Source organism: Equus przewalskii, chromosome 17, assembly GCF_037783145.1.
Source record: "Equus przewalskii isolate Varuska chromosome 17, EquPr2, whole genome shotgun sequence".
NCBI lineage: Eukaryota > Metazoa > Chordata > Mammalia > Perissodactyla > Equidae > Equus > Equus przewalskii.
The window spans coordinates 33,846,482-33,869,589 of NC_091847.1; the positions used below are offsets into that span (position 1 = coordinate 33,846,482).

Consider the following 23,108-nt stretch of genomic DNA (forward strand, 5'->3'; position numbering starts at 1 on the left):
GTTGATCTAGTTACTTTTGAACAGTAACAATCTTCTGAAATTTAAATCAGCATGCGTGCATTCACTCATTGATTGACTGGATCATTCATTCATTTGCCAAACGTGGCAAGTGTCAGAATCCATGTAAGACCAGGTAGTTTAGTTCTACTGTTGGAGTGAGTGGGGCTCGAAAGTGACATAAACTATCTCCAGAGGCGTACACATTGCCTTTGCTGCAAGCGGTCCCAACCGGGCCTGGCCCTACAGAGCGAGCGTGGTTTCTCCGCGTGGACACTTTGGGCAGAAACTACGCGTCCCGGCAGTCTGCGGGGCGAGTGGGCGGAGCCGGGCCGGGGGCGGGGGCCGGGCGAGAGGGGGCATTGTGTCGGGAGCGCGGACCTGCATTTGTCTGCTGGAGGTGCTCGCCGAGAGAGCGTTCTTTTGGCCGGCCGTGGGCTGGAAGTGTCAGCGGCGGCCGCGGCCCCGGCGGGAGACCGAGTTGCAGGAACCACGCGCCCACTGGCCGCGATTGCTGGCAGGGGGCGGCGTGCCAGCGGAGCAACATGCAGATAGGCGCCCGGCGCCCTGACGACCCCTCCCGAGGAAAAGAGGCCGGGGCGGCGCTGGGGCGGCGGGGAGCATGAGGGAGGCCGGGGGGCGGCTCGACTCGAAGCGCTGCTAGGGAGCGGCGCGCGCTGCACACTCGCCGGGGCGCAGCGGAGGGCGGGGAGCCGGGCAGGTCGCGCCAGCCAGCGGGAGCCGGCCACCGGGAGCTCTTCTGATTGCCGACGCGGACGCTAGGGGCCCGGAGCAGCCCCCGGCCCCGGCGTGCAGCCAAAATGGGCAACGCGGGCAGCATGGATTCGCAGCAGACCGATTTCAGGGGGCACAGCGTGCCTTTGAAGCTGCCGATGCCCGAGCCAGGTGAACTGGAGGAGCGATTTGCTATCGTGCTGGTGAGTGCGCGGCGGCGGCCGGACGCGGGGCCCTGGAGCCCCGGGCCGGGCGGCGCAGCTGAACCCCCGCCCCCTCCCCTTTTCCTCGCGCCGGGAGCGAGCCTCCTATCCCGAGGGGGAGGCGCCCACCTTCCCCATTGTGGCCTCTCTCTCCTCGCTTCTGTCCGTCCCCCTTCGAGCCCGCCGCGCCCAGCCCTCTCGGGGTCCCGGGATGGGGCCAGGCCGGCTGCCTGGCCAGCTCCGAACCCATTGTCTGGCGGGAGAGGCACCTCGCAGCGCGTGTGCCTGGGAGGTGCGGCGTGGGCGTGAAGGGAAGGTGGCGCGGGCCCGGGAGGAGCGGGCGGCGAGCCGCTAAGGCTTTTTGTTTGGAAAAAAATCTCTGCAAACCCCGAGTCCCTGTGGACCATCCTGCGGGTGCCCGTCCCGGGCTTGGGGGTCCCGCACAGATGGGCGCATGTGGCTGGCCGCGGGCGCCACGCCGGGCGGTGAGCGAAGGGGAACTTGGAGGCAGACCTCGCGGCTCGGCGGAGGGGACCTTCCCCGAAAGGGAAAGAGGAGGAAACCCGTGGCAGTGCGGCGCCCCCGACCCTAAGCAAGGAGGGGCCATCTGAAACCCAGGCGAGAGAGAAGCTTCGCCTCCGCGCGTTCCTTTTGGTCTTAATCTTAAACCACAAAAATGTGTAGTTTTGCGGGGACGTGTTGTGAGCTGTCCTGACTGCAGGAACGACCCCTCCCCTCCCCCAGCACACCTAACCAAGTCTTTGGCTCCCTCTCGAAATTCGCTTCTCTTAGCTTTCCAGCTTCTCAAATCTATGACACTGAAGACTCCCTTCTTCCTCCCTTTCCTTCTGGGAGTAAGTTTCTGGGCCCCTCCCAGCCACAGCCTGTCAGTACTGTGAGCTCAAGAGGGTGTGGCGGCCTCCCCTTCGTCCCAGCCGGAGTCTGTCCTACACTTGGTCCCCAGACTTCGATTTTTAGTGTCTGAGTCTCTTTTAAGGGATGTTAGGAGGGAAGCGGGCAAGATCGGACGCATTTCTGTTCCTTACACTTGTACATTTCCCTTTTCCTACCTAGTTACCTTTGAACTCTTCAAGGCTAGGCAGCAAGAGAAACTTGTGCTCAAGGCAGACAAATTTTGCGTCTGCCTGCAGGTTTTTGGCATATAACCTCACAACTTTGGGGAAAGACCCCATTCTGGACGCTGACTGAAACGTGTAAATTGCCTGTCTTCAGGCCTTTAAGAGGGGCTGGTTTGGTACTGGGAATATTGTTCTGGCAGGTTAGCTTTGTGCTCTTTGGGAGAACAGAGGCCACAAGCTTTTTGCTGCCACTCGGAAACTCTGGTGTGGCAGTCGGGAGATAGATGAGGCTGCCTGTCTTGCTTTGTATTTTCTGTGATCTCCTACAGCTGCTCCCTCTGTTGTGCAAGATGGGACACTCTGAAATGAAACAGCATTGGCTTAATTACTTCTCAAGGCAGCCTAGGTGCATACTTGACCTGTCTTTCCAGAGACAAACGTTTTTATTAAAAATCCTCTTCCTACCAGACACATGGTTCTTAATCTCCCAGCTCTGGGTTTTCTGTCTTTCCATCCATGCTCTGGTGGTGTGTGTGTGCACTTGAACTGCAAGGACCGGTGACACAGGAAAACCAGATAATAACAGTAATGCAATTAAGCTCTGCTCAACTGGGATAGCATGATTTGCATGAGCTTTCAGTTAGCCTGCTGATTAGTAACACATGGTATGAATTAATCTTTAGAAAAATAATATCCCGTCATTAATGTGGTGGGTTTGTGTTACTATTAAGTCTAGTCACCGATTTAGTATGTAGACATTTATGATTCTACATCACAAGCTCCTTGGGGCAGTAGTTGGTTGTTGTGGTTACTTTTACTCTGTGTGTTGTACACAGTTACAAGATGTGGTTCCTTTCTTAATTGTTTACAGTATTCTAAGCGTCTTAAAACAAACAAAAAACAAAAAAATACTAGGCTAACCTTTTTCGGATTGAGACAAAGCTTTTGGGAAAGTCTCAGCGTGGGGCCCCTCTTGTTAGAGATGCACTTGGACCCTTGATGTGTTTACTGTAACTCTCCCTAGTCAGCTCCAGCTGCTCTTCGAAAACCTGCGAGGAGTTAAAAGGAATCATCTTTATGGGCTGATAGAAGTGCCGAGTTATGGTGATTTCCCTTGTGGTCAGTTTTTTTTGAAGTTGTACATGCGATGCTCTCAGCTGTGCTTTTCTTCATGAATCACTTAAGAAATCAGCACAAACCATTTTATTCTGGAGATCAAGCTTGAAGGGCGAATTATAGGTGGCAACTTTTTAAGTATACGTTTGGAGGAATTCTCTATCCTGAGACCATGGGAGTCATATTGGCATTATTGATACTAATTTTATTTTCCTATATGGTGAAGATCATATATGAGTTTTGGGAGGAAAACCAGGTAGTAATTCTGTACAAAGTCTACAAGCACCTCATCGTAAGTATGGCTTATGTCCGTAATCAATGAGCCATTTGAGGCATAGAAAACAATTCCTCCCACTCCCCAAGCTCTAGAATACTTAAAGCATTTGGGAAGAGTAAATAAAAATTAAAATGACAGAACTCCATCTATTTCTGGAAAATCTTAGGAGAGAACCAACCTATTCAATGACTGTTCCCCCTTCATCAGTCTGTATGAGTTAAATTGTATAAATCTGAAAAATTAGTGGGAATGAACAGAAAGATGAGACAGTAAAAGACTGCTGAATTAGGATGAGTGGAGGGGTAAACTAAAAAATAATAGTTTCTTATAGGAAAAATAGATTTGAGTTACTGAACTTCCCATAATTGATGACTAGTAAAAATTAGATCAAAACTTAGGAGCTTAATCCTCCTAGGGAGAGTCTTCCCCCCTCCCTGAACATGTCTTCAGCATTGTTATAATAATAGTTATAAAACTTATATTTAACGGAAAAGATTACTGACTCCTTGTATACATGTAACTATTTGTATCCTTGTACCTGCCTTCCACATGGAGTTACAGGTGATAGGCCTTTCTGTGTGTGTGTACAGGTGTGCGATGTTTCTGTAATACTCTTCGATGGACGTGTTTCTTAAATTATAAAATCAATCGTCTACTTCAGTTTTTGTTCCTGTAGGGTGTATGTATTTTATATATTTTACAGGTAACATTGGACTGTATTTTTTGGGTCCCATGCTATAATTAAATATCCATGGGGCTCTCCATTAAACATTGTTTAATTGTTGGGAATACACACGTAAATACTCTTCATGTTCTTTATTTTCAAAGATCACGCTCTGAGGTGATTTTTGGGTGTGGTGAGCAATTGATGGTCTTTGTCCAAGAGTACCTCTTTCTATGTGAGACACTCCACCATATTGTTCACTGAATTTTGGCTTGCAGTCACGGTTTTCACAACTTAAAAATCTAGGTCCCCTAAGGCCTTTGTCAAGGAGCTTTCCTAAGGATTCTTGCTTTGCGTTTTTGAGAAAAGGATAATTTTAAGCCTTCTGTCCTAGCTGCTGTCTCTCTGTGTGATATCGGATCTCAGATTGCTCTGCAGACAGATTCAAAAAGACACATAGAAAGTGATGGTTTAGGGCAGTATTATCTTATGTTGATACTGGGAACTACCCTGGTGTGTGATTAATTTGAGTTAGTTCCCTTTTCAGTTTTTTCCTTGCCCTGAAGTTGAATGTAGTCATTCTGCTTTAGAAAGAAGTCGGAACGTTTACTGAGTACCTACCATGAGTGTGCCCTATGCTTTATGTGTTCTCATTTACGCCTCACAGTAACTCCAGGTATCAGCAACATTATAGATGAGGAAAGAAAGATTACCGAAACTGCCTGAAGTCATAGTTATTGAGTAACCAATCTAGGATTTTAACCCAGATTTGAATCTCTACCCCTCCAATACCCTCCATTACTTCCTTAGTCCTAGAACTGGGAAGGGGGAAAAAAGTGCCTAGAACTAGCAGTAAAGCTGTGAAACAAGTACCTAAGTCTGGTGAATGCAAGTTCAAACCGTGTAAAATTGGCAGAAATTTTTTAGAAGCGACTGAAGTGAGGTGCGCTTGATGTTTCTCTTTAGATGGCAAACATTTTGGCATCTTCACTGATCTGTTCTATTTTTCAGGCGTGGAGTTAAATATTGATTTGGTCCGAAAGCGTGCTCTTCAGTTTTTCCGGTCAAGGCAGACTTGAACTACCTTGGTTGGGAAGTTTCGATTTTCCAAATCAGAGGGAAGAGATAGTCTGTCAGTGAATGCGTATGCTCCGAATGTAATTACTTGTGGAAGGGACAAGGAAGGTCAAGTTTTAACATTTAAGTTTATTGCCCTCTGCAAGGTGGTGTCCCCTCTCATCTACTTCCAGGGAGAGCTCTTGCCATGGAGTCTGCTGAGCAGATGGATGGGTAGGAGTATAGCTAGGCCATCATCGGATGCCTGCTCATGTATTTTCTCACATCCTTTCTCCTGTTGTGAGGGAAGGAGGTGGAGAAGGGGGATGGAGTGTTGTCACTTTGAGCCATTACAATCTCATCCTTGGCAGTAACCCCTTGAACTGTTTTATTCTCCAAAGTATGTTTATCATTTTCAGGGTGCATTGTTTTCCGTTAATAATACCAATATATTTGAGTATCTGGGGTAGAAGTTGATCAAAGGCTATTCTCTGAATGCAAATGTTTGGCTCCAGTGAGAGACTGGCAGCAGTGTAAACTGATGAAATTTGGGGGAGAAAAGGTATGTGTGCCCCTAAATCCTTAAGTGGTAAGAATTGCTTTCACTTGAGCCTTTCATTTAGCAAACAGCATTGGCCTGGGAGGCAGGAGACCTGGTTTCTAGAATCATGTCTGCTGCATCAGCTTGGGCAAGTTAAACTCTTTCCTCTGGTCCTTTGATTTTCCTTCTCTGCAACAGGAATAAAATCTGACACAACTGTGAGCATAGCCCTGAGATTTTTGAAATCATAGCACTTGGAAGTATAAGATTTCTAGAATGTGATATATTGTGATCCATTAGCTGATTCTTTGTTTTGAAGAGCTTTTGTGTAGAAAAGTGTGTAGCAGTATTCTGTGTGGTCTGGAGAGTAGAATTTCCAGGGTCAATGGCTGAAAGTCATGTAAGCATGAGGAAAAGTATTCTAACATTTAGGGTTGTCAAAAAATGGAGAGTGAGCTCTCCATTAGAATTGCTTGGACAGAAGCTGTATGAAAAATGCTGACAATTGGAGGGTCTTTCCAAACCCAACATATGCTTAGGGTATTATTGGCTTGAACGGTGCCCTCTTGAGGTAAATCTGCCACGTGTAGGTTCTAGATAGAATTATAGCACCTGAGAGTGGAGAAGGAGCTGCTTGTAGGTTCCTCCAGGGCTCAAAGGGGAAAACAAGTAAGTATAGGCTCATGCTTGTTCTAGAAATTCATTTGACTTTACAAAAACTGTTGCCTGAAGGGCTTGGTCTAAACGAATGGCTCTTTTCCTACTTTGGGCTTGGGGAATTGGGACAATGTGAAGTGGGCTCCTGGGTCCTCATGTTTAAGCAAGTAATAGATGTCATAAAGGTGGCTAATACCAGAAGACTGATTCCGGATGATTTCTCTCCTTTGCAAGAGGGTGCTGGTACCTGGAATCCTCTAGAAACAAAGCAGCGAATCCTTATAAAAGAACAGACTGGAATTACTTAGGAGGGACGGTGAGTTACAGCGGTGTAGCTGCTTGGCAAAGGCCCTCTTGTAGAGTGGCGCTCCACTTTACATTGGTGGACATTTCTGTCCTTCCCCCATCACAGGAAGTATGTCCCCACCCAGCCTTTGGGGTCATGGTTTCTGTAGAGAGCTTCATGCACCTTCTTAGCTCTCAGCTACTTGAACGTTGGGGCACAGGTCACTCATCTCTTGTCTTCCCTTTAAGATGGTATTTGTTCATACACCAGTGATCTCCCTCTCCCCTCCCCAGTCATCTCATCCTTTTCTCCAGAACCTTCTCTTTCAACATAACACCAAAGACTATGCAGTTTTCAATGGGTATGCTGTGATTTGGAAATGGTTTTTAGGGAAGATCTGGTAGGCTGGAGAGCTGCCTCACGGACTGTGTAATTCAACTGAGGCCCACAGATGTGGATCAGGATGGCTGAGTCTCCCTAAATTGGGAAATACCAATTCTCTACTTAAAGGTATAATGGTATTTGATGTAGACAGAAGTCTACTTTATTTTCACACTCTTAAGAAATACAATGACAAAAAAAAAATGACCAGTGGCATCAGAGCTCATGGGTGGGCACCTTATCATGAACTTACAGTTTCTAAGACATACCGAAAGTGTTCCCTTATCGTATCTTCAGCATTCTTGTGCAGCCTGTAACTGATTTTAGTGACTCTTATTTCAAATGTAACCTTCGTCTGTGTTCTTCTTTGCTAAAGAAGGTTTGTTGCACATGTAAGCTGCTGTATCATTGCCACAGAAGCTGAGAGCTTTGAGGTGTTTAGACCCTGTTATTTCCAGAGGTGATCTCACTTGGTTGACTTCTGTGTAGTAGAAGGTACTTATGGCCTGGTTTATCCTAAAAACTTGTTAGCTGTGGGAAAGGTGTCAAATAGTTCACATTTTTGGCCCTGTGACTGGTACCTGAAAGTAATAGATCTCACCTATCTCAAGTTCTGTCTTGAACTCAGGAACCTGACTTCTTTTCTTTCTCCTTTTTCCGTGAAAGTTTGGCTAAATACTTTATTTAAGGTAGGATAATGAGGGGATTGACAGGCTAAAGCAGTGGGTCCAAAACTTGGTTGTATCTCAGCATCACCTGGGAACCTCAGAAAATACACCTGGGGTCCAGCCCAGTGGCACAGTGGTTAAGTGTGGACGTTCTGCTTTGGCAGCCCAGGGTTCACTGGTTCGGATCCTGGGTGTGGACCTATGCACCGCTTGTCAAGCCATGCTGTGGCGGGCATCCCACATGTAAAGTAGAGGAAGATGGGCACAGATGTTATCTCAGGGCCAGTCTTCCTCAGCAAAAAGAGGAGGATTGGCAGCAGATGTTAGCTCAGGGCTAGTCTTCCTCAAAAAATAAGAAAATTAAAAAAAAATAAATTAAAAAAAGAGGGAAAATACACCTGGGTCCTATTCCAAGGATTCTGATAAATTTGGAGGGTGAGCTGAGCATCAGGATTTTTAAAAGCTTTTTAGGAAATTTCAATGTGCAACTTTCACTGAGTTCCACTGTGCTAGAGGAGTGTTTCTTCCCCTTTTCCTGCCTGCTCCAGAGACCTAGCATGAGTTAAAACCACAGTGAAAAAACCAGTTGAGTGTAGTAGGAAAGGAATTATTTAGGAGATGGCAGAAAATTTGGAGAAATTGGGTAAAGTTGAGAAGGGTTAGAAAGAAAAGCTCCCGAAGATATTTGATTCAACCAAAAGCACAAAGATGAGAAATGTAGAAGAAATGGATCAAAGCCTGTTGAGTGTTAGACTTACTCAACTATTTAAGAAATGATCATCAAATAATCATAACGAAAATTTTCAGAGAAAGTTCTGTATATTATAGCTAAAGCGTGAACAGAGGTGTACTTCTGGAGTAGAACCATCCATAAAGCAGTTGTGTTTTTGCCTAGGCCTCTGCTCTCCAGCCTGATTGTTTGTTGGTTCAATGCAAGCCTTTTGCTTTGATCTCTGGTTTTACCATTTATAAAGACTTGATGAGCGTGGCTTCCTGGAGTGAAATTCAAATACACTTGTGAAATGTAAACAACATTCATTTATTAAGAATCCTATAATCAAGGCAAATTGGCATGCTTATATAAGCAATTAGCTTTGAGAATAGAAAGATAAATAGGATGCTAGGTCAAGAATGAACCGATTGTTCTCAGTGCAAGACGCTAGTTATTCCTTTAATAGTTATAAGCAAATAGACGTTCCTCGTATTCATAATCTTTAGCAGTGTTGGTTTGGGGTTTGAGGACAGCTTATGTGGTTTTCTGAACTGAGAAGATAGAAGCAATTATTGTCTCATTTTCATCTAGAAATACGAATCTTTTGAGGAGAAATGTCGGTAGTTTATGACTAGATAAAACTTTCTGGTAATTGGGAAGGTATGGATTTAAATGATCAATATTAAAGAATAATGGAGTTTTATTTTGGTGAGGAAGGTAAAGAAGATAACTGTTTTATAAGAGCAGGATGAAAATAATCGCATCTGCCTTTAATGAATAATGGTATTCTTTTTTTTGTATAGAAGGAAGCATTAGGATAAATAATAGCAGGAGAAGTTGGACAGAACATGATTAGATTTGCACCATGGCAACATTGCCCAATGAGTTCAACACCACAGTATGTCTTATTTGTGAAAGCTGCGGAACCTAAATGCAGGGCGATGAATCAGGTGAATAGCTTTATGTTTAGGTTCAGTTCTGGCACTTTCAGTCCCCGGTATGGTCAGCCTTGTGTTTCTTCCAAGGAAATTTTGCCTTTTTAGTGATGACGGAGTATCTTGACTAATGGGGATTCTTTTTTTTTTTTTGAGGAAGATTAGCCCTGAGCTAACTACTGCCAATCCTCCTCTTTTTGCTGAGGAAGCCTGGCCCTGAGCTAACATCCATGCCCATTGTCCTCTATACATGGGACGCCTACCACAGCATGGCTTTTTGCCAAGTGGTGCCATATCCGCACCCAGGATCTGAACCAGCGAACCCCCTGCTGCCGAGAAGCAGAATGTGTAGACTTAACCGCTGCGCCACCGGGCCGGCCCCAATTGGGATTCTTTATCCCCGAGCACTTCTGCCCGGTGAACCTAGGAAGCCAATTCAGTCCAAGTACCTTGGGACCAGTATGCTTTAAACTTGGAATTGGTGACTCCCCAGGCCTTATCACAAAATCATTTTATTGCCAGCTAATCAGGCCGTGTGGATGCAAACCTGGAGAGACCATTTAGGACTGTGAGGCCTCCTAGGTTTGTGGAACCGTTCTGCTTGCCAGTGTTCAGCCTCTCCAATGTGCTTTCACAGTAAACATTTTGAGTCTTAGGGTTGGCTTTTTGGAAAGCATTTGTTTAGGTTAGAAATGTCCAGATCATCTGTGAATTTACCTGTCCCAATCCTCATTTAATGGAGTAATTCTTAACATCAGACATATATTTTTTTTAATTCACCAATAATTATCAGAAATCCCAAGTTTGGTTTCCTCTCAATTTTCTTTTGATAATGGAGAAATTTAAAAATTCTTTGCTCTTCTTTGGAATGATATCTCCTAATCATCCTTTGAAAAAATCTTTTTATGGAAGAATGATATACATACAGAAGTGGGCCCGTATCATTAAGTGTACAGTCTGATGGACTTTCACGAACTGCATACACTGCTTGAACCAGCCCTTAGAAATCAGCATCTGTTTCCCTCTTTTTCTATAAACATTGTTGGACTTGGCTCCTTGCTTCCCCAGCCACGGTGGCTCACCTGAAGTTACTTTCCAAATGGCCAGACGTGCGTGGAAGAAAGCAGACCACAGGATTGTGCCTTGTGGTCTGATTCTAAATGACTCTAATCATGAGGTTTCCACCACTTCCTTTGAGAGATTTCCTCAGTCCAAGTCGTCCTGGCCATTAGGAAATATTGACACTGCAGCATCTTCCTGTTGCTTTTAGTTAGCCTATCATTGATAACCCTAATGGTATTTCTTTTGTATGTGTACTGTGTCTCTGTTTTTCGTAATACTGAGAAGAGGACGTTTTGATTTGTGCTCCTGCAGTAAGGAATGAATGGGGAGGGATTTCCATGGTGAAAATGAGCATTTGGAGTTTCGGCTTCAGTACTTAGAATTACGTACTTGCAGATGCAAGTTTTGTTTATTCACTCTCAAGCCTAAGTTCTGACCTTTAGCTTTTGTCATCTTTCTTGATGATTCTTTTGAAATATTAAAAGGTATAAGATTGTGAATTGCAACTTCGGGTTCACTTTTCCCATCAAAGCCCTGTTATGTTATTCCAGACATTGATCCAATTTGAGAGGCTCTTTGGCCATATTTGTTGTTAATGATTCACCTCCTATACTCTCATCTGTAACTTCTCTGTCCCCTCCCGGCCTTCCCATTGGAGCCATCCACAGTCTGGCCAGACCCATCCCCTCTCCTGTTTCCATACGCGCCCCTGACTCCGAGTTTGCTTTAACCCTGTCCACAGAACAGGCCTGCACCTTCCCCCCATTATGTCTTTTCTCACACTGGTTCTCCTGCATGTTATATGCTCCCTTTGCTTCTCTGCTTATTGAAATTCTATCCAGCCTTCAAGGCTCTTCCGAAATCCCCCCTCTTCCCGGTGTCTCTGCAGGCCCCCATCAGCTTGGGGGAGGCGGGAAAAACAACTCTTTCTTTGATCTCTTTATAGCATGAATAGTATGAATTATTTCCCTTACTCATGAGGCCCTTGATTAAACATCACCTTGTGTGAAGTGTGACTAAAATAAGGGGATGCTTTTATGTGTAGCTTTGTAGTCACTCATTCCACTCTTAGCCATCCGTTTATGCCCCTGTTTTATTTGCCAGTTCACATCGTGGGCTCCTGGAAGGCAACGATTGCATCTTACAGGTCCTGGCACTTTTCCTCATCCAGCACAGAGCTTGGCCCAGGGAAGGTCTGAGCAGATAATTAGTGATGTTATTTGAGAACTGTGCCCGCTGAAACAGGCCTGGGAATTGAATAGCTGATCCGGGAACCCATTTAACTGATCACACTGGGCTGACTGTTAATTGCACATAACTTGCCTTTGTGTTGAAGTGACACTTTGTCACAGATTCTTATTCATCTTGGTATTCCCCTTATCACTTGACTGTAGTAGCTGCCCGAGAATACTAAGCATTCAGAGATAATAAGTTGGCATCATCCTTCACCTGACTTCTTATGGAAAGCTGGTGGATTCGGAGAAAAGGAGGGCAGTTGAAATGGCCAAAGAAAATCAGTGAGTTTTCACTGTCACTAAGCCAGATTGGCATGTCGTGCTGTACTGTCATCAAGTGAGTAGTAGCACAGTAGGATAGGACTTTCTTAAAGTAAAATGTCCTTCATGAGATTTTCTTTTTTATTTGGAGTGAGGCAAGTTTAAGTGGGCAACATTCCTTGTTTGGCATTTTAGTGCTTTGCTGTTTGCAAAGTGCTTTCAGATGATCTTTTGTGATTCTAAGCGTTCTTGATAAACGAGGCAAACAGGGCATGAGGGTATGTGGCTTGAAGTTATATAAGAAGATGGTGAAGTTTCTGATCCAATCCTAGGTCTTTTGCACTAAAACTCCAGGGGGCGTTCCACTGTAAAATAAGGTGATGTTTATGTGCTCGCTCCTGCTCTGTGCTTTATAAGCATTCTCTCTGATGCTCTTGGCAGCCCTTGGAGGGAGGTATTATCTTCCTTTTGTTAAGGAGACAGTGGGGCTCAGAGTGATAAAGTGGCCACTAGCAAATGGTGGAGGCAGGATTTGAATCCAGGCCTGTCTGGTGAGAGAAGCTGCTTCCGTCTCCTGTACCACAACATGTATATTTTTCTGAGTTAGCTGTAAGATGTCATTAAATGTCTGCTTCTTGTTCTTTGTTCTTCATATACCCTCCTGACTAAATTCATTAATTCACACAATGGCTATATGTTGTCAATATGAGTCCAGCATCAGTATAGTTGTAGGAATACCGAACTTTAAAGTTTCAGAGGGAAAGTGCCATTTCTATATTTTGAGTGTTCAGACAAAGTTTCCTTGCAATAGGAAGTAGAGAGATGCCAGCGTGGTCTCAACCACTGCTAGACTACACTTTTTAGTCTACATTGTGTGATTTTGCTCATTTGCCACTGCTTAAGAAGGGCTTATTCTTTAATCAGACAGCTCAAAAATATTTATTGGGCACTTACTATGTCCCAGGCAATGTTGTAGGTGCTGGAGGATGCAGTGCTACACAAGGCCGGCCAATTGTCTGCCCTCAAGGAGTTTGCAGTCTAGTGAGAGAAGGCAGTGTGGGGAGCCAGATGTGAAAAGAGTACACAGATATATAAATGGAACTGTTCTGATGATGCACAATGCTATGAGGAGAATAAAATGGGATAATGCCAGATGGTGCCCTCTCCGTTAAGATCTGAGTGATGGGGAGCAGGCAGCCAGTGTGTGAAAATCAAGTAAGAGCCCTCTAGCCAAAGGAGTAGCCAGGGCTCTATTTGTTTCTTCCCTTTCTGGCTTCGGGTGGGGTTCCACCTACCCTGGAGCAAACGAGGGGAACAGCATGTGGGATGTAGTGAGCCCAGCCGGCTTTAGACCTTACCCATGGGGAAGCCTCAAGGTAGAGGTGCAGGAGTCTGTTTCCTTTGACTCTCATAACAGAGCTGTTTCTTCTAAGTGGCTTTGTGCAGTCACAGTTCTGCCACTTGTCAAATTCAGGTGATTTCTAACAAACGATCGTTGTAGTCTTGTCACTGCTCCAGACCCGTGGGACATACAGTTTGAGAATGGAGTATTTGATTAGTGAGAACAGTGCACTCGTAAGTAAAGGCACTCTGAGGGCCTTACGGTCCTTCTCATGGCCCGTTTTATCTGCTCCAGCTGTGGGTTGACCTGGGTCAGGCAAGGTAGAAAGAAATTTCTTTTTTGCTGTAACTTGCTACTAGCTTGTTGCTCAGAATTTTTCCTTTTCTTTAAAAATTTTATTTTAAGGGCGTACAAGATGTTTGATTTGAAGTTAAAAATAAAATTTGGGGCTGGCCGGTGGTGTAGTAGTTGGGTTCGTGTGCTCTGCTTCAGTGGTCTGGGGTTCGTGGGTTCAGATACCGGGCATGGACCTGGCAACGCTCGTCAGGCAATGCTGTGGTGGCATCCCACATAAGATACGGGAGGATTGCCACAGATGTTAGCTCGGCAGTAGTCTTCCTCAAGCAAAATCAGGGCCAGTCTTACACACACACACACACACACACACACACACACACACACAGTTATGTATTGTTAAAACACACACACACACAGTTATGTATCGTTAAAACACACACACACACACAGTTATGTATCTTTAAAATTATCCCTGAAATCCCTTAAGTTTCCCATACAGGTACAAGGTACAGTACTTCTGCGTGTTCAAGTTTGAGAAACTCTGAGCTTGGCTGAAGGAGAACCCACAAGAGAAAGGTGTAGATGCAGATGTCCAGGCATTCAGGCCATTCTACCCTTCGCTCTCTAACCTGGTGGGGACTGGAGAAAGGGGAGAGAATTCTCACAGCTTGCTCGCCTATAGATTGACTCCATTTAAATACCTTTAAGTACATATTAGTGTATGTTCGTACATACCTTTACATACCTATAATACATTAAAGGTTACAAATACCTCTGAGTACATATTGGTGGCTTTGTTTTCCTGCGAGGATTTTAAGGCAGCCTGCAAGTTAAGTGTGGGTTTGATGCGTGTACAGCAGTAGTAACAACAGGGTCACTTTGCATTTCTTTCCTCACTTCAGAAACAGGAAAGCTGGCTCGGGACCCCTGACAGGTAGGCATCAGCCCTGTTTTATGTAGGAAACTCAGGGCTGGAGAAGTGAGGGAACTTGCCTGAGGACACACATTTCTAGTCGGCACTGGAGGTTAAAATCAACTTTGTCGACTCTAACGCTGTGCTCCTGACAAACTGTTTTGACTCCCACTTACAAAAATCTAATTTCAACATGATAAGTATAAATGTAATCAGAATAAACGGAAAATCTTATGAGGCTAAGTTCAGTAACTTTTCAGGCTGTATTAATTTTGTCGGTATATACCCAGAACCAACAGTAACTGTGTATCCATCAAAAAAAATTAAAGATAAATAAGATACTGGATGAATAAGCCACTGTCCCCTGTTGAAATAGTAAAGACCAAATAAGCTTGTGATCAAATTGGCGTTTTTCTAGTAACAGTTGTCCTCTGAAGGCCTTCTTAAGGCTTTCTTTCAGACAACTGCCTCTGAACCTTTGTTTTTTTAAATGTCTCTGGTAAAATGACTGTGTTGTTACAGCTTGAAGGCTGTGTGGTAAGCCTTTTGATCAGCCCTCAGTGATAACCCACAGACTTGGACTTCCTTGTGAGGGGAACAACTGTTATTATCTTGTATTAGTAGGCTTTCTGTTTGGGGGTTGCTTGTTTTTAATAAACAAATCCCATGTAACCCCATTCATTTGTTCAACAAGTGTTTTGTTTGGGTGTTTCCTCCAAGCCAGGCTCTAAGATGCTGGGACACAAAGCTGAATAAAACATCATCTCTACCTTTGAGGCGTTGACTGCCTAGTGGAAGAGATAGGAGTGGAGATGGAGATAGTAGGATTTTTAAAGGCATTTATGGTAAACCTGTGTGCTGTGACTATAATGGGCTATAGGAGGGCATATTAAGGTTAAAGTCTTGTAACATCTTAGGTAAGCTAATAAATCTAGACAAGTTAGTTAATTTGGCTGGAAGTCGTAATCCATAAAGTGCAGACAAAGTAAATTCTGTTCTGTGTCAGAATGCTTCCAGATTCAGGTGTGTGTGTAAGTGTGGCTATGTGAACCACTTGGAAGAATCTGGTAAAAAAATTCCCAGGGATAGCCTTTCAGGTGGTGGAGGATTCTATTCCAGGAGTATAGACTGTGAGCCTTACCCCTCTAGGTTGCGTGCATCATGCGTAAATGTTTCCTACGCTCACTTTGCTAGAAAGCGTGCAGTCTTCTTTACAAGGCTTATTGTAGGAAGTGATAGCATTGGGTCATTGGGACCTAGAATGACCATTTCACCGAACTATTGAAAAAGGCTTCGTTTTACATGATGCTTGTTTATGAACATAGTCTTTGGAATTAGATCTGAGTTTGAATCAGGATTTTGCTGCTCACTGGTTGTGTGATCTTTCTAAGCACAGGTAGCCCTGCCTGTTATATGAGCTCAGGGGTTGTTGTAAATATTAAGTGATATTACTTAGTACAGTCAAGTTGTGGCACTCAGGTAAGCACTTCACAAAAAAATGGTGGTTCTGATGATTTTGCACCCTTTTTATTTGACTTTGTTAAAGCACTGACTTTAGGGGCCAGGCTGTGGTCTCTAGCAGGGCTTTAGTGAGATCGTTATCAACCTCACGTGAAGAGCACCCAGGATTGAACCTCTGGTGGCTTGTGCTGGCTACTCTCACCTTAAAATTGTACTTACTGACCTTCTGTCATATATGAGTGTTTCCAAAGGTCTGGTCCATGGTGTGCAGCCTTTACTTGGATATTGTATCCTGATCCCTGTATATTTTGTGCTGTCTAGAAAAAAGAGCCTGGTGTTTCGGGGCATTGGACTCTTCCTTTCCAGAGTCTAATAGAACTGTTAGCATTTTCATAATTGCAGCAGACGACCACCGTGCAGTGTCCAACAGTGTGATCCCTAAGCAGCTAGTTCACATGAGAAAATACAGTCAAGTTCATGACCATCTAGGCCTTGAAACTGCTGTTGAAGTTTTGTTTGGCTCCAGCTCCTTTACTGGGGTGGATGGAGTCATTTGGACTTTATTCTGAATTCCAATAGTGGCAAAAAAAAAAAGAATTCGTATAATTTGTGTGTAGATGACCTTCTGTTTGATTTGATTGAGATAAGAGCATTGTTTAGGAAAAGCTTCATCCTTGTTCAGATCAAGAATACAGTGGCATCTGACCTGATCTAGAAAACAAAGTCATTGCAGGTTGCATTCCCTCAGTAACCCCTTGCTGTATTTTTTTTCCCCAAAAGGTTCCTTATGAATCTATTTGGGTTACATCCTACATGGTCAATCTTGCTGTCTCAGCCAGAACTGAGCTTATGAAACAGGCCAGTCCCAAATCAGATTAATATACTCCCATCATCTAGAATTATCTGAAGATGCTTTTACACACTCTTCTTTCTTCCTCGCTTTCCAGGGAAGAAAATTGCTCTTTTTCTCTCAGCTGATAAATGTCACTTTTGCCCTAAATTTTATAGTGGCATTTTACTTTTAAAGTTACTGAGATAAAAGAATATTAGATAGGACTGTCAGATAAGTATGAAATAAAATTCTCTGTGTTCTCAGACCCTTGAGGGTCCTTAAATCTCGAGGGCTGAAGCTGTGTGCATGTTTTTCTTGGGGCCCCATTTCCATATCAAATAGCCTTAATTTTTGGATTTTAGTAATGAAGGTGTGAACCCAATCTGTCAGGCTTCTTGTGCCATTTATTGTAGCCATTCGTTAGCTTAGAATTGCACGAAAGGAAGTAAAAAGCCAACTCTAAGAAGGTCCAGATGAAAAGGATTATAACATGGTGCAAAAATATTAGCATGCCCGCCCCAGCTGTGTGACTCACTCCTTTTGGAGTATCCATTTTGGCAGCTTTCTTGAATCACACATCAGTCTCTATGTTGGTATTTTTGGCAAGGTGCTAGACTTTACCCTAATGCTTACAGTAGTAACTGCCAAAAATGAACAAAGAGGAGAATTACAAATGAAACATAACAGCATCACAAACATTTAGTTTTTTCTTGAGCAGAAACAAAATTGGGAGTTACAGATTGCCCCAAGAAAACCACTGCTTCATCCCAGTGAAAATAAAGATCCTGATGGGTCATCCTCCAGTCCTTGGCTATAGGAACTATTCTTATGTATGTTAATTTCCATTCAGGAGTTTTCCTTCCCCAGCCCTCTCCTCCTAGGAATAATTCTTTCAGGGCTTAAGGTTTTTCTCATGATGTCCAGATGACTAAGCTTGATTTGGGATTGTTCCACCCTGTATTGCATGTAGTCCTTCTGGGAACAAACTCCCATGCACTTCAAAGGAGCAGCAGATACACAGGGTGTATCTCAAAATAAAAATTTGACCCTTTGTCTCTCTTCTTTTCATCTCTCTCTCTTACAGGCATCCTTTCCTTCTCTGCAAACAGAGCGTTGTAATAGTTGTAGTCTACCATGCTGTTAAATGTTTTCCATCACTGCTCCAAATACGTGCTATGATTTCGTGCAGACGTCTCCTTTCGTCCAATTTAATGCTGTAAAGTACATGTGTACTTTGCAGAATGTGTACTTCAGTAGTGAGAAATAGTTCTAATGGACGTGTTCTTAATGAAATAGTCCCAACATTACAGAATAGTCAGATCAAATACCCACAGACCTGAAGAAAGAAGATGTTCCAGATACAGCTTAAGCTTCTCTGTCCTCATTTCCTTCCTTCCCTCTTCAGAGGAAAACTACTCAGAATTGGCCTGTGTCATTCCCGTGCACGTTTGGCAGAAATAATTTACAGTCGTTTCTGAGTTTGTAGAAATGGTATCATAATCCACGTGTACTTTTGAATCTTTGCGCATTTGCTTTAAGAAGTATTCATGTTCATGTGTGTAGCTTTAGGTCATTTAACTTTTGAATCGTATTCATTGTATGAATGTATCATAAATTACTTAACTGTTGGTCCTCATTATTTGTGGATTCTGGATTTGAAAATTTGCCTATTCAATAAAATTTATTTGTAACTCCAAAATCAATCTCCCTGGTGCTTTTGTGGTTATTTATGGATCACAATGGTGAAAAAATTTGAGTTGCTTGATGCCCAATTTCCTAGCTGAGGTGGAACAAGGTGACTCTGCCTTCTTGGTTCAGCTCTCACTGTCCACACGAGTCCTTTTCGTGTTCTCCTCCGTGCCATGTTTTTTGCATTTTTCTTGATTTTATTAAATGGCCTCCAAGCGTAGTGCTGAAGTGCTGTCAGGTGTTGCTAAGCACGGGAAGACTGATGTGCCTTATGGAGAAAATACGTGTGTTAGATGAGCTTGGTTCAGGCATGTGTTAGAGAGCTGTTGGTTGCGAGTTCAGTGTTAATGAATGAACAATACATATTCAGTAAGATATCTTTAAACAGAAACACGTATAACACAGCTTTATGTATTGATGTGACCAGAGGCTTGCTGATACCCTGTATTTCTCCTAGGAGTGATGGTTCAGTATTTGCTAATTTAGTGTTTGTTGTGACGTTATAGAACATGGCCGCTGTAAATAATGAGAATTAGCTATCTCCTACCCTATTGATGGACATTTAAGGTTGTTTACAGTTTCTTATTACAAGTAATGTTACAGTCATAGTCCTTGTCTATGTCACCTGATGCACAGGTCTGAGTTTCTTAAGGTTATATACTTAGAAATACAATGGCTAGGTCCCAGCTACGCCCATCTTCAACTTGAGCGATCATCGTTGAAATGCTCTCTAAAGTGGTGATTTTGCTCTGATGTAGTTGATTTTACCAGGATTCGTCCCCCTAGTCTACTCAAATTGGGCCTACATATCAGTGAATTAACAGGTTTTCTTTTTAGCACTTACCTGGTGCTGGAGATTAAGAGAGAAAGGAGTGAACTGTCATCCAGGAATTTACAATATATTTCTGGTGATAAGATTTAGAAACATAAAACAAATTTAAAACTAGTTGCCATCCATTTTAACTTTATCTTTGAGTGAGGTGAGTATAGATTGAGATTGTTTGGAGAATATTTAGCGTAATAACAGCAGCTGATATTTATTGTCTTTGTGCTGGCCTGGACATCTTTTAATGCATTTAGTCTTAGTGACAAGCCAAGGGGGTAGATACTTTTATTAATTCACTTTTACTGAAGAGAAAACTGAGGTGCAAAGAGATTGAGCAACTTGTCCAAAGTCACACAATTATAAGTGACACAGTCAGGATTTGAACTGATGCTCCTTGGCATCTTAACCATTGTGCTGTATGTACCTCAGTCCACCATTTAATTTCGTACGTGTAGCCTTGGCTTAAGAGGTAGTCTGTCTGTCTTTACATAACATAAAAACAATTCAGGGGAGTTGAATCATGTAGCAGGGACTAAGTGTGGAGGCGTTTTCTTTTCTTTAACCCAGGGACAGCGGTGAGGTAAGACCTATGGGGACCATCTTGGCTGCAGTACTGACTATCCAATCCATCTTTGATTTTGCTGAGAAGAATTCTTAAGATCCGTCTGTTTTCATCACCATTTTAAAGCCATCAAGCAGGTTTGGAAGAAGGGGAAAATTTGTGTATTCTGTCTGTCCTTGTTTATTTGCTCAAATGAAGATTTCACTACTTCTCCAAGAGTTGCATTAATAATTTACTTTTTGAGGGCTTTTGTGGCCAAGCACTGTGTGAGTGCTCTGTGTGTGTTTCTCAGAACAGTCCTGTGGTATTTGACTTACTGCTTTGTACGTGGTGGAGCAGGATTTGAACTAGGGACTCTGACTTCATAGCGCACATTCACCTACTCTGCTCTGCACTCTCTTGGTGAAGATGTGGGGTGGGGTGGGGGGGAGGGTGGAGGGGCCTGGGGTAGATAACCCTGAGGAAGGTGACATCCCTCAGTAACAAGCTGCAGGCCATAACCCCAAAGGACTGCTTATTGAAATGGAATGCCATATTTCTGTTCATTTCTCATCAGAGAGGAGAAACTGCAGCTAAAGCGTAATAATAAAGGGGGTTCTGTAGGCCACCAATAGCACCATCGTTCTTCAGAGAGATCTTCCTTGGTCCTAGGAAGGTGAAGGAAATGTAGGAGGTGTTCAGGGTGAGGTGAATTTGAACAGTTACCACCTCATTTCTTAGAATCAGTGACTTTTTTCTTATTAACAAATGATCTGTATCTTATCTTCTCGAAGTAAATATCCCTGGCTTACTCTAAAAGAATTAAGATTATTCTTAATCTTAGTGTCTTTCAAATTCTTGACTGCAGCCTATGCTGAAATACATTTTATGTTCACGGTCCAATATATACAGGTTCTAGAAGTCCAAATAAAAAGCAGAAGTTTTTCTGGGGCTGGCCCCGTAGCCGAGTGGTTAAGTTCATGCGCTCTGCTGTGGCGGCCCAGGGTTTCGCCAGTACAGATCCTGGGCACGGACGTGGCACCACTCATCAGGCCATGCTGAAGTGGTGTCCCACGTACCACAACTAGAAGGACCCACAACTAAAAATACACAACTATGTACCAGGGGGCTTTGGGGAGAAAAAGAAAAAATAAAAATATCTTTACAAAAAAAAAAAACCAAAAGTTTTCATAAAACAGTACTTATCTTGACTAAGTGAATTGTGCTCCATTTTCTATACCATTCTATTCTTTTAAAATACAGTCATTTTATTTTAGAGGAAAAGATGCACTATATGATAATTAAATTCCAGAAATTGTAATAAAGTATCAAAGCAACCTGGTCAGATAGCATTTAAACTCCTTAGCTCATGAAGCCCACACTGAAGAAATTGTTTACTCTTTAGATTTGACCGTGAGACTATTGCTTGGGTCTTTGATGCATTGCCTATGTCTGTTCCTTGTGGTAATGCTAAAATTGGAAACATTTACTGTATAAAATTTTTGACTGCATGAAACAATGGAGAAGAATTAAGGCTCAAGAGGATACTGAGAAGCAGGCTTAAATGTAGCAGATATGTTAATATAGTTGGATCTAGAGCCTCATTTTTTTTTCTAGAAAAACATTTATCTGGGAAACACGGCACTTACAAAGTAAACATTTTCTATCCTTTGATAGCTTCTGATGTCTGTCTCCTGAGTTTTACATACGTGGTGGGAATGTGGATGATGCTAATAACACAGTTTTGCAAGTTTCCTTTGAAATTTAGCTTGATATTGTCAACTTAGTTTTTGCTCATTGAAATACTTCCCCTAAAATAAAATCACAGGGCAGCTTTTTGGGGTGTTCTAAATTTTTTGTGGGTGATTGCTGGGGCTATCTTTTTGCTTTGTTTCAAGTATAGCTTTTTTTAGCTTTCTAATAACTTGATTGATAATTGTCCTCTTTTGTCATGTCTGTTTCTCTCCACATCTGCTCCTCTTGACTCGGTAGTGAAATATTAGCACTTGGGAAGGTGGTTTGATATCTGTTTCTGTGTGTCTAAATTTTACGTCTCTAGACCTCACAAGGTAGCACCATTCTCAAAAAAATCATTCGTTTTCTTGGGTTTATGTTTCTCATTTACAGTTTGATGGTGAGGGCTGGAATGACTCAGACCCAGGGGCATTAATCCCAACGGTGCCAGCCCCATCCTCAGATCTTCTATATTTCAACTTCACCATCTGCAAATGGGGATAAATACTGCTCTTACCATCTCAGAGCCTTGATGTGGGATAAATCCTGCAAAGAGCTTTGGTGGAGGGAAAATCTTTTATACGTAATAATGTGGAAAGAGGGATTACACTCAGTTTCAAAGTCTTGTTACTGTAATGTTACTGCATAGAATAACAGCTTAGACTCAAGGTGAATGCTAAACATATTTAAAAATAATTTTTTCTACTATTGCAAATAATGTATTCTTATTTTGGAAGATTAGAAAATTTAGAGACAAAATATAAACATTTCTAATTCCACTGCCCAGAGATAAGCACTGTTAACTATTTTGGTATATATTCTGGTGTGGTTTTGTTTTCTTGTGTGCATCCATGTCATGAACATCTTTTCTTATCTTTAGTTAGAACTTGTGAGTTCTTGCAAACTGTTACATTGATAGGCATTCCACAGTTTCTTTAACTAGTTCCTTATTTGAGTCTCAGGAAGGTCTATCTCTTTCTCTGTGTCTCTCTTGAGTTTCACCTAGATGGATATCCATGTAGCTGAGTCTTGGCACACATCCTAAATCATTTCTGTAGGATGATGTCGAGTACAGTTTAAAGAGGCACTTCTGAGTGGTGAAAATAAAATGGGCATTAGGAGAATTCGATTTGACTTTTAACCTGCCATTAATTGTTGCTGTAAGCTTTATATCACATTCTTTCCTGGGCTTCATGTTCCTTCTTGATAAGAGGTAAAATGAGCTAACTCCTGAAGGGGATTTAATTCTGCCTGCAATCATTTGGGATATTTTACAGAAAAGGAAACTAGGACTGGAAGGGACTCTAGTGTCTCTTCTTCTCCTGAATCCTGTGTTTGGAGGTTTACTCTTTGGTGACGTAAAAGGTCCCGAGTGCCTTGTGGTTCTTTAGAGTCATAGTTATAATCATTGATACTCACTGATTATGATTAATGGTGTCTGAAGCTGAGCCTACTCAGACTTCAGGAAACCCTTTTATTGACAAAAATCCCACTTAGTAAGTTACTGATTTTTAACATTGTTTCCTTTAACAGTCAGTCTCACCAGCTGATGAACGGATAAACAAAATGTGGTATATCCATTCCATGGAATACTATCTGACCATAAAA

At 42.8% G+C, this 23,108-nt stretch overlaps 1 protein-coding gene across 23 annotated transcripts in view; it reads left to right on the forward strand.

The window, feature by feature from the left end:
- The first annotated feature begins 242 nt into the window (after nucleotides 1-242).
- Nucleotides 243-23,108, forward strand: part of FMNL2 (formin like 2) — a 294,810-nt gene continuing 271,944 nt past the window's right edge. For 20 of the 23 annotated variants that reach the window (XR_011528358.1, XR_011528359.1, XR_011528360.1 and 17 more), the window contains exon 1: nucleotides 383-935. Coding sequence is in view for 18 of the 23 variants with exons in the window: in XM_070579779.1 (XP_070435880.1) it covers nucleotides 819-935 (117 nt within the window). In the remaining 5 variants the exon portion in view is untranslated. Of the gene's footprint in view, nucleotides 936-23,108 lie in introns of all 23 variants that reach the window. The other 3 variants (XM_070579787.1, XM_070579790.1, XM_070579786.1) reach the window with 3 other exon arrangements.